Here is a 10,229-nt window from a genome sequence, read left to right as displayed (position 1 = left end):
GGGGTGCAGGGCGGGCAGGGGCGCGCATGTGGGGAACAGTCCCAGGGGTATTCCCCCAGTGCAAAGTTGTCAGCTCCCCAGGAAATGTGGGAAGGACGAAGTGAAATACTTGCCATGGTTGCATGTGTTGGGAGACCCAAGTTAATTCCCTGAGCATGGCACTGCACCAACCTGGACAGACACTGTGCATAGTGAGAGGGTTTATTGCCCTTTCCCATCAATGAGGACATGTTGCACCAAAGCCAGAGGTGAAGCTGCACCATCCACGCAGCCTGGTCTGTTTAAGAAAGAAAACGCAGCCACGTATGACTACCGTGATTTGTCAACCACAGAGAAAACATTCTGTGCACGGCTCCAGCGGAGCACGTTGCTGGAGATCAAATATGACTGTTTAGCAACAGGAAAAATCTCCTTGGTCTAGACAGATGCTTGTAAAATGTGGGTGTTGCCTCTCCCTAGCCATGTATACCCATAACTCACTGACGCAAAAGGACACCAGGAGCAATCATTAACTGTTTGTATATAAGGAACAACCGTTTTGGCCTGTGCGTGTCATTGCTTAATCCTATATGATCTGAAAAGAAATCCTTGCCATAGGAAGCATGTTGAAGGCCCTGCAGTGTGGCTGTCGCATGGTACTGGGATGGCTCTGGGCACCTGTGCCTGTCCTTGTCCTCTCCCAGGCACCAGGGACCATCCCTGCCCTTGCCCCTAGCTCAGCCAGAGCCTGTGTCATCATCCTGTTCCTTTCCTGTCCAAAGCATGGCCACCATGCACAGGGTCCCTTGCCTGGATGCCCTGGGGCCAACAGTCATCTCTGCTGCCCAAGGAGCACAGCCTTTCTCTGGGATGCTCACCTGCTGTTGTTGCTCCCTAGGAAGGTGACCCTCCTCGTTGTGGGGCTGGATAACGCGGGGAAAACCTCTGTTATCATGGACATAGAGAGAGGTAAGGAGCAGCACAGCTCCGGAGCTGGTCTTGGTTGGAGGCAGTAGCTTTACGGTCCTTTGCAACCAAGTGCCTGAGCCTTGAAGGACCAAGACCCTTGAATACAGCTGCTGGGCTGGGGCATCTGTGCAGGACACTGGTTGTGCCCTGAGCAGACCTGGGAGCAGGGATGTGGCTGGGAGGGGAGGAGGTACATGTGGCGGGGGTGATCCCAGGCTCCCTGCGCCAGCTGTCTGCCCTCTCCCCACATGCAGCCCTGGCCGGTGAGGTGCTGCCGGCAGTGCAGCCTGGCCAGACCCGCCTGCGGATGGACAGGTTCGAGGTGACACTGGTGGATCTGCCTGGGAGCCAGCGTTCCCGCAGCACCTGGCGCAGCCACTACAGTGCAGCCCATGGCCTCCTCTTCATCCTGGACTCCAGTGACCTAGCACGGATGGAGGAGGCCCGCAAGGTCCTGAGCCGTGTCCTGGGCCATCCTGATGTCTCCGGGAAGCCCATCTTACTGTAAGGCCAAGTTCTCAGGCTGTGACTTGTAGAGTTTGGGGTGAGGGGAGGAGTGGGCACCTATTGCTGGGGTTGTGGACTGCGTAGCTGGGCTGCTGCAGGATGTGGGGCCCAGGGGGCTGTTGGGAATTGTTGAGACATGGGGACCCCAGCGCTGCTCAGGAGCTCGGAGCATCCCTGGGGAGGGGCCGAGAATGGGGCTCAAGCACCAGTTACCGGCCGGGGCGATACTTTGCCTGATCGTAGCCAAACCGGGAGAAAGCATCCAGCCTCCCACGCCGTCGTGTAGACAGGCGCCCCGAAGCCGGGGTGACAACCGTGCTCCACTTGCCCCGTGTCCCAGGCTGGCCAACAAGCAAGATTCGGCGTCTGCCCTGCTGCCCTGCGAGCTGATCGAGCGCTTGGCCCTGGAGCGGCTGGTCAACGAGAACCGCTCGCCCTGCCGCATCGTGAGTGTGGGGCTGCCCCACTCCCCGCTCCCCGCTCCTCGCCGGGGATGACCCCTCCTCTCCCCCCGCAGGAGCCCTGCGCCGCCAAGCGCGGCCCCCACGCCGGTTCCTCCCGCACTACCCTGCAGGGGCTGCGCTGGCTCCTCCGCGTCGTTCCCGCCACCCCGGTACCGCTGCCTGCCGCCGCTTCGCCGCCCGGCCCCGGCCCCGGCCCCAGGGCAGCCCGCGGCCGCCCGCCCGCACGCAGGTGAGTGCGGGACTCCGTCTGTGCGTGTCCCCGTCCCCGCTCTACCCGACTCCCGCGGGGCTCGCCCTCATCCCTCGCCGTCCTCTCGCCCTGCCAGGGACCCGCCGCCTCCCCGGGAGGATGCCCAAGACGGCGCGGGCAAGACGGGGGAGAACCGGCCGTTGCGGCCCATCCGCCGCCTCCTCCCCGCGGTGAGTGAGCGCTCCCGGGATGGGACGGGATGGAAGGGGAGTTCTGCCACCTTCCTCTCATCCTCCTTACCTTGCCCAGGAGGAGGGCACGAAGGGCCCTGGGAAGAGGAAGAAGAATGTGAAGGTGAGGAAGAAAGGCTCGAGGCAGCCAAGCTCAGCCGAGGAGCTGGACAGACCAGAAGTGGGTGACAGCCGAGCCGGCGCTGCCGGGGGGCTGCTGACTCCCAACAGGGTCGGGCAGGAGGAGCCCGCAACAACTGAGACAGCCACCCCCCACCCAGGTGAGAAAGGGCTGCAAGGGGCTGCTGGCACCAGGACCCCCAGAGACATCCTACAGGGTGGTTTGGGGACCCAGCAACATGGTAATATGCCAGACCACTGGTCCCTGCCATTTCTGTTAGCTTTGCTTGCAGATCAGCTGAGCGGGGTCATGAGAGTCTGACCGGGGAAGAGGAGACACATCTCTGAGCATCTCTGCAGGGGCTGATGCACAGAGGTGATGGAGGACTGAAGATCCACCAGCAGCAGTCCTCTCAGCTGGTTTGGTGACAAATGCCCAAATGTGGTGTCTGAAATTTTGTATTTCTCCATCCAGCACAGGGCACGAAAAAGAAGAAAAAGAAGAAAATAAAGAATAAAATCAAGTCTCAGGAGCCTGCTGCGGAGCAGCAGCATGAGGAGGTCTCAAGCACCTTTGGTTGGTATTTCTTGGAACAGGTTGTGCTGAAAAGCATTGGGGTGTCTGTCCTGCTGGCAGTGGGGTGTGAGCTGTGCTGGAGCCCTTGGTCATGGGGTGCCTGGCATGGGGACACAGGCACAAGCAAGTGCTGCTGCAGGGCAAGATGTAGGCTGTTTGGGAGGCTATCTCTGCCTTTGGATGGGATGTGGGGAGGGAGCACAAGTGCACTGTGCTGAAGTCTGGGCTGTCCTTGCAGCCTTCACTCAGCACAGGCTGCAATGATGAGCCCTGGAGCTGGGGCCCTGTATTAATGCCTGACCACTTCCCTTCTTCCCAGACTTGTACCGCCGGGCAATGCTGGCTCTGAAGATGAGGCAGGAGCAAAGGAAGCAGCAGTCCACCATTGTGCCCTGAGCAGGAAAGCACATCCCGGGGATATGTGGTCCTAGGGGACCCCAGATTGCAGCAGCAGTGGGACCGCTGCTGACGCAGGGCTTCTGGGGTGCTTGGCCAGGGCTGGCAGCCCTGGGCAATGGGTCCTGGGGTACGAACAGCATCGTTGTTCTCTGCATGGCTTGAAAGCCAGGGATCTGCAGAAGCAAGCCAAAAGTCCTTTTGTAAGACAGCTCTCTGGCAGTCAGGTTGCAAACCCATTTGAAAAGGGAGCAGCTGGCCACTTGCCAACCTCGTGTTAGTATTCTATGGAAGACTCAGTCTGATCATGACTGAGTCTGTGGAAGAGAGGAAGATCAGAGCAAATATCCCAGGGGGAAAGCTTGTCTCTGGAATTGGCCTATGCCCAGGCAAAGCTATCTTCACAGGTCAGAGGCTGACTCGGCCCCTCATTCGGTCCCTGGCTGCTGCCTGAGAAGTCTCATTTCCCACTGGTAAAGGTGAGAGGGCAGTCATGGATGATCTGTGGAAAGCCTACCCCCCAGCCACATCTGGCAGAGCTGTCAGAAGCCTCCTCGCACAGGGGAGGAGGGCGATGCCCATATTATCTGTGCAATCCTTGCAGCCCATCAGTGAAAGCTTGCTTAGTTCAGTGGCAGCTTGTGGTGGTGGAGGCTCCTTCCCAGGAGGAAAATGTTCTTCCTGATCCTGCCATCCTTCCAGAAGGGACAGTGGTGACCCAGGCAATGCAACATCCTCCCGTGTGGCTGACAGCTTGGCACCTGCAGCCCAGGACAGTCACTGATCTGTGCGCAGCTCAGTTCTGAGGTGCGAAAATGAGCAGCATCTGCATCCCAACACAACCCATCTGCGACATAAACTGTGGCAAAGCTGTACTGTCGTGGGGACTGGGCCATGCCAGAGGGCTCACGATGTCCAGCTCTGTCTGTGTGCAGGTGCCGTGAAACCAGCTGTCAGCCCTGCGTACACTTGACATGAAGTCAGGAGTGCAGCAGTTTTCCCCTCCGTGGCTCCTGTGGCACTGGGACTTCAACTGTGCTCAGTAGCAGAGTGAGTCACCTCTGCTCCGGTGATTACTGATTAACAGGCAATGCCTTTGTCATCCAGGGAAAGAAAAATCTCTAAAGCACTTCCCTGGGTGGGACTGAAAAGGGAAAAGAAGAGAAACTGATTACTCTGCCTTCCCAGTCTGCAGTAAAATTCTAACTCTGCCAGACTCAACTGTCAGTGACTATAATGATTAATTGTAAATAAACTGTAAATAACAAGAGCAATAAATGAGTACTGGCCTGTAAATGCAGCACTTTTAGTAAACCCTTGCCTCCATCTGCTGGAGATCCCTGTGGTACCAGTGTTGTGGGTGATGTGGGGGAGTCCCTGCCTGCAGTGAGCCCCTTCTCCCAGGATGGGAAAGGCTGCCAGCCCGGCTCCTTCTGCCAGGGTTGCAGATGTCCGTGAGGCCATGGGGAGAGAAATGTTAAAAGTTTACCCCCTTTAACGGCCACTTCTCACACACCCACTGGGTCTGGGAGGAGGCCAAGCCCTCCCAAACATCTGGCAGCCCATGGCTATACTGGGGCTGAACCTCACTCACCGTGGCTCCCAAATTATGTGGGCAGCAATAGCTGAGTGGGTTTAGGAGACAAACCTGGTCAGTGCCAACTGGGAATACAACTTTTATCTTCTTTAAAAGGTGAGCAGCTACAACTGTGTGTTAAAAACATTCTATCTCAAAACCAGAAACATCTCAGAAATGAGATATTGAGATCTATGTGATCAAAGACAGATATTAATTAATGGTTACACTGTGCCACAGGGTAATGGGCTGGGCTGCTCCTGCCACTCAAGAAAAGCAGTGGCTGCAGCGAGAAGGTGCATGCCTGGGACACACAGTGCTCTTTGTTCCATTATACTTCTGCTATTTATCTGACAGCCTGATAGCTGAATAACCAGCCAGGGAAGGAGGTCTCTGGGAGGTTTGGTCCTTGGTGGCACCGCTTGCTGACAGTGGGGCGTGCAGCTCTGCCCAGGCCAGTCCCAGTGTGTCAGATGTGCTGGTGGGTGCGCTGAGGCCAGGCGTGGTGACTAACAACTGTGCTTGTATCAAGGAGACGTCCCCAAAAACAAAGCAGTGGTGAGTGGCATCCTCTCATGAATCTTTGGTTTGTTGGGAAGCTTCAGATGTGAGAAGCAGCATGAAGTGGTGCAATATCAACTGCCCCAGGGAGATCCATCTTCTGTCTACTGATGCAGAAAGTAAATGGTATCAACAGCTTTTTCTGCAGGGAGGACTGGAGCCAGCTGTGTGATGTAACTTTGCTTTTCATTTAGGTATTTTTGTATCACCTAGCACATCCTTTTCAAGTTTCCAGAAGAGCTGTCTCAGGAAGATCAGGTTCAGCAAAACCCAGTTCCTGCTTCCATGAGCATTTTCGTGGTGTCTCAGCTTGGGCGGCAGCTGCATTTTTACAAACTGGTTATGTGGAAGTGTGTGTGTGTGTTTCGCATGTCTGCAGCCCACTTCTCCTTGATGGTGGTCATTCAGAGAATCCACAGCTGCCAGCATGACCACCAGCAGCTCTCTACATGGCATGAGTCCTTCTAAGCCTGAAGGATGGAGGGAGAGAGGCTGTGCTTGTCTGAGCTTTGCAAAAGTTGATGATGGTTTGTATGGTGCCAGGAGGAGACGAAGAGACGTCTCAATGAGTATCTGTGGGCGTACACCCTACACCAGGTCATGGCTGGTCCCACCTCCTCACACCGACATTGCTTTGCACAATCAGATTTTTTTTCCTCATGCCTGTTATCACTATAAAAAATTTAACTTCATGGGCTGAAATTTGGAGGGTAGGAGAGACACTACTGCTCTTTTGAGAAGAGGGGTGGGAATAGCATTGCTTTGTCAGTGCTAAAAGCGCTGCTGAGCCCTCCCATGCATAGCATATCACCAGGCTTTCTAGGCAGGAGGAAGATCTGGAGGAAAGCCTGGCAGATGACACAAAGTGTTGAAGCTGCCGGCCCCTCCAGCTGCACCCATAGCCCTGCTGAGTTTTCTCCCACTTCTTTACGCTTTGCATTCTGCCCACTGGCTGGGCTTAGCCAGCAATTACGCTTGATTTTTTAACAACTCCTTGCTCCTCTCTACCCCAGGAGAGGATGGGGAAAGTGGTATCTACTCTGAAATCTCCTCTGAGAGACTTTGACTTGTCCCACAGATGTGGACAGAGCAGGAGATGCCCCCATGACAAACTGTGATAAGATGCACAAGTATCTCTCTTGCTATATGCCCATTATTGCATTTTATTCATAAAAACTCAATTGTGCATTTTTTTTTGCCTTTCTAGGGGAGTGTCCAGATGCAGAGATTCTTTAGGAATCAGCCTTTCCAGTATCTGCAGTGGGAATGCCCCACATTCCAAGGGACAGGACAGGGAAGGCGAGCCCAGTCCCGGGGTGCTCCATGTATCAGGGAGCCATGGGGTGGCACGACCCAGCAGCAGCCAGGCCTGATGAGGGAAAACAATTTAATGAAGAGACAGACATTTGTGATTGTGTGAAAAACATGATGGTTCTTTGTCCACTCCTACGCTAACCCCAAATTACAGAAAAAAGGAGCCAGAAAGCGGGTTTTGAGAGAGCATCCCAGACACTGGAAGTTGGGCATTGATTTAGGGCTGTAAAGGCAATTAAGTGCAAGTGAGAGTGATCTTTGCTAATGTGAGTTTTGCAAGACAAATACAACAGGTCACATCCTGTGGGGTGCCTGCAGGTGCTCCTCATTCCCTGCCAGCCTCCCTGTAATTGTTGTAGGGGTTATATATAGCCAGGGCAAACGTGGGGCTTTCCTGGGGACAGGGCCTGGGAAGGTCTTTCAGATGTAGCTCTGCACTTTCTGTTCTGGACTGAAGGTAAAAAGATTAATAAAAGAAATCTTCCTCTCCTTTGGGACAGGACTGAAGGTATCACAGATGTACTAATGAAGCAGCACCAAGGTGTGGGGCTCTTTCTCATGTCATGCTGTTGCTGAAAGCTGGCTACAGTATGTATATACTTCAATAAATATGGATAAGATTAGTGGATTTTAAACTTTAGAATGGGTGTTTGTGTTGACAAAAGCCTGGGGTGGATGGTTTCCATCTGAGCTTGAGAAGCTGATCGTTGTGAGTGCTTTCTCACACTCGCAGCTCCTGCCTCGTGGGCTGGGTGCCAGCGTGCCCTTGTGGCGGTTTCTTTACTGAGTCAGAAAAGGGCAGCGATGGGAGACACTTTTCTTTTTCTGTGTAAGCGTGTGAGAGCACAGCCAGTTTCCATGAGCTCATTCAAAATGCTGAGCTGAAAGATGCCTGCATGTGATTTTGGGCAGCTTTTATGGCAGTTGGCTCTCAGAATGTTGAATAATGAATAACCCTGCGCAGGATTTCTTTTGACTTCTTGTTATCTGTTGTAGATCGTCTGTTGTATTACATTTAAAATGAGAACTGGAGTGTTTGCTGTTATGTATTCTGCAGAGCTGTTAGAAAAAACAAGGCTTAATTAGGTGAGATTAACTCCCCGAGCTTCTCTTGATTGTTGTAGAAGAGGCTATTAAGACTTTGCAGGGAAAGAGAAGATAACAAGGACTGGAAATGAAGAAAATATGAAAATTTTCCCTTTCTAGCTTAAATGAGCTTTCTTGGAGACATTATTGCTGGCAGGGCGATGAAGGATGTAATCAAATTTATTTAATGGATGTATTTGTCTCAGGGCACAGGGGAATATGCTAGAGTCTGAGGTATATAAATTGGTCACACCAGACACCAAATACCAGATACTTTCCTCCCTCTTATAAAGAGCTTGTTTTAAAAAGGGAAATTCTGTTAACCAAAATCAGTAGTCTTTCTCTTTTCTAAATTATCATTCTGTAAGTTACTGCATATTTGAATAGGTTATTTCGGACTATAGGAGAAAAGTGCCTCTTGAGAAAGACTATCAGTGTATTAATTAGAAGAGCTTTTGCTATGGAACATCACTGGATATAGGATCAAGAGTCAATTTATTAACCAAAAGTTTTCATTTTAAAGTATTCTGCAGTAATCAGAGCTCAGGCTTTGTCTGTGAAAGAACTTCCACCGTATTAAACTGCATTTATATTTCAGTGCAGCTGAGTTTAGCAAGACTCTAGCCCAAATTCCTGACCTGGTGGCATAAATCTCTTTCTTGCTCCCCAAGTTGTGCTTTCCATCAGACTTTACAACCCACTTTCCATGCATAGTGCAGCTGTAGGGAGGGGTTTGGTGGTGATTTTTTAGGTCCTTTGTTGGGTTTTTTGGTAGGCTTGTGTTCACAGGTTGCAAGACACAATTGCTGCACAGGTTTCCTGCCACAGCATCTGAACCCGCTGCCCTTCTCCAGTGAAGAAAGCTGCTGGTGGAGTAATAAATCGATTTAAAATGGATTTTGTGAGTGGAGAAAAGAATGTGCCAGATGTTTTGCAGCATGGCTGCTGCTGCTGAGTCAACTCAGTGGTGCTTAGGGCAGGCTCTGAACTTCCCCCTTCCTCTTTCCAGGAAGGCTGGGAGAAGCCCAGAGCTCTTCACTGGTGGTTGTCAGGCCCTGCTGATGGAGAGGGGTCCAGGATGTCCAGACTCTGAGGGAAGCACTGAGGCATAACACCATGCAAACCACTCTCTGGACAGAGTTATTGGCTTCCTTCCCTCCTGAGCATTTTGCTAGAGTGATGCAATCCCACTTTGTAACACCCTTGACATCACACCCAGCACTCAGTGGCCTGGCCAAGACCTGCTTTTACCATTCAGGTGGGTGCAAGGGTAGGATGGAGCTTACACCTTGTCCTGCTGAGGGGCAATGAGAGGCACCCAGAGAAGTCAGCAGCTAAAAACCAGATGTAGGACTCCAGCAGATATGGTGTTTGGGTGACTCTTTCAGCAAACAAGTTCCTGTGCTGGCAAGGTAAGACCAGTGCAGGGTTGATTTGAACATCTCAGGTGTGAACAGACAGGGATTCTGCTTTGGGATCCACTGGCAAAAATGCTCATTTCATATGAAACAATGTTTGCAACCTAATCAGTAAAGGATCTACCCTGCTCAGGAGAAGGGGAGGAAAAAAAAAGGTGGTGTTGGCTTCTCCTTGGCACGTCCCCAAGGAAGAGTTCCTGGCACATCTGGATGTACCTGTGGGCAGGGACAGAGCCCTGCCTGTCTCTGCAGAATGTTGTGACTGCAGCAGTCCTGAGCATGAACTCAGACCTTTCTTGTCAGAGATGGCCGTGGGATGGTTTTCAAGGGAAAAAATATTGCTTCGAAAGCAGGTAGCTGCGATGGAGGTCAGCAGCGAGTGCCCGTCCCCTGATCCTCTTGTCTGATGTGAGCAGGAGCTCCACAAGCAGCGAGTCAACAGGGAGGTCATGCCCTTACCATAAATTGGCTGTCAATCTAAAGAGTTGGATTAGCAAGATCTATATCAAGCCATCACAACATTAAAGATAAATGTGTAGGAGGTAGGACGGGCCCTGAAGAGATGTAGAAATACATCTCCATTGACTTCATACTTCACTGGATATGATAAAAATCCATAGAACATGGGAAGGCGATTGCAGGTTCTACTGACGACAGCGCTCGTCCCCGGACCGGCCACACGGTGGCAGAAGGAGCAAAGAATAGGGTAAAAATAAGTAGTGTGGGGTTTTTTTGTTTGGTTGGTTTTTTTGTTTGTTAGTTTGTTGTTTTGTTTGGTTGTGGGTTTTTTTGTTGGGTTTTCTTTGTTGTTGTTGTTTTTGGCTTTTTTGTTTGGTTTGGGG

General features: G+C 52.1%; 1 protein-coding gene across 1 annotated transcript; it reads left to right on the top strand.

The window, feature by feature from the left end:
* Nucleotides 1–1,646: 1,646 nt before the first annotated feature.
* LOC139828809 (uncharacterized) lies at nucleotides 1,647–4,696 on the top strand. The gene is made up of 6 exons (XM_071813342.1): nucleotides 1,647–1,901; nucleotides 1,973–2,148; nucleotides 2,246–2,339; nucleotides 2,419–2,620; nucleotides 2,935–3,036; nucleotides 3,356–4,696. Exons 1-6 carry the CDS (start codon nucleotides 1,647–1,649, stop codon nucleotides 3,430–3,432), a joined length of 906 nt encoding a protein of 301 aa, XP_071669443.1. The 3' UTR covers nucleotides 3,433–4,696.
* Nucleotides 4,697–10,229: the final 5,533 nt, after the last annotated feature.

The sequence above is a fragment of the Patagioenas fasciata genome, chromosome 11, assembly GCF_037038585.1.
Source record: "Patagioenas fasciata isolate bPatFas1 chromosome 11, bPatFas1.hap1, whole genome shotgun sequence".
In the NCBI taxonomy this organism is placed as follows: domain Eukaryota; kingdom Metazoa; phylum Chordata; class Aves; order Columbiformes; family Columbidae; genus Patagioenas; species Patagioenas fasciata.
This window is presented reverse-complemented; position numbering and strand designations above follow the sequence as displayed.

Coding starts and splice junctions, on each gene's coding strand:
- LOC139828809 (XM_071813342.1), top strand. CDS start 1,647: ATGGGGCTCAAGCACCAGTTACCGGCCGGGGCGATACTTTGCCTGATC. Junction 2,340..2,418: donor TCCGCCGCCTCCTCCCCGCG/GTGAGTGAGCGC, acceptor TACCTTGCCCAG/GAGGAGGGCACGAAGGGCCC. Junction 3,037..3,355: donor GGAGGTCTCAAGCACCTTTG/GTTGGTATTTCT, acceptor CCTTCTTCCCAG/ACTTGTACCGCCGGGCAATG.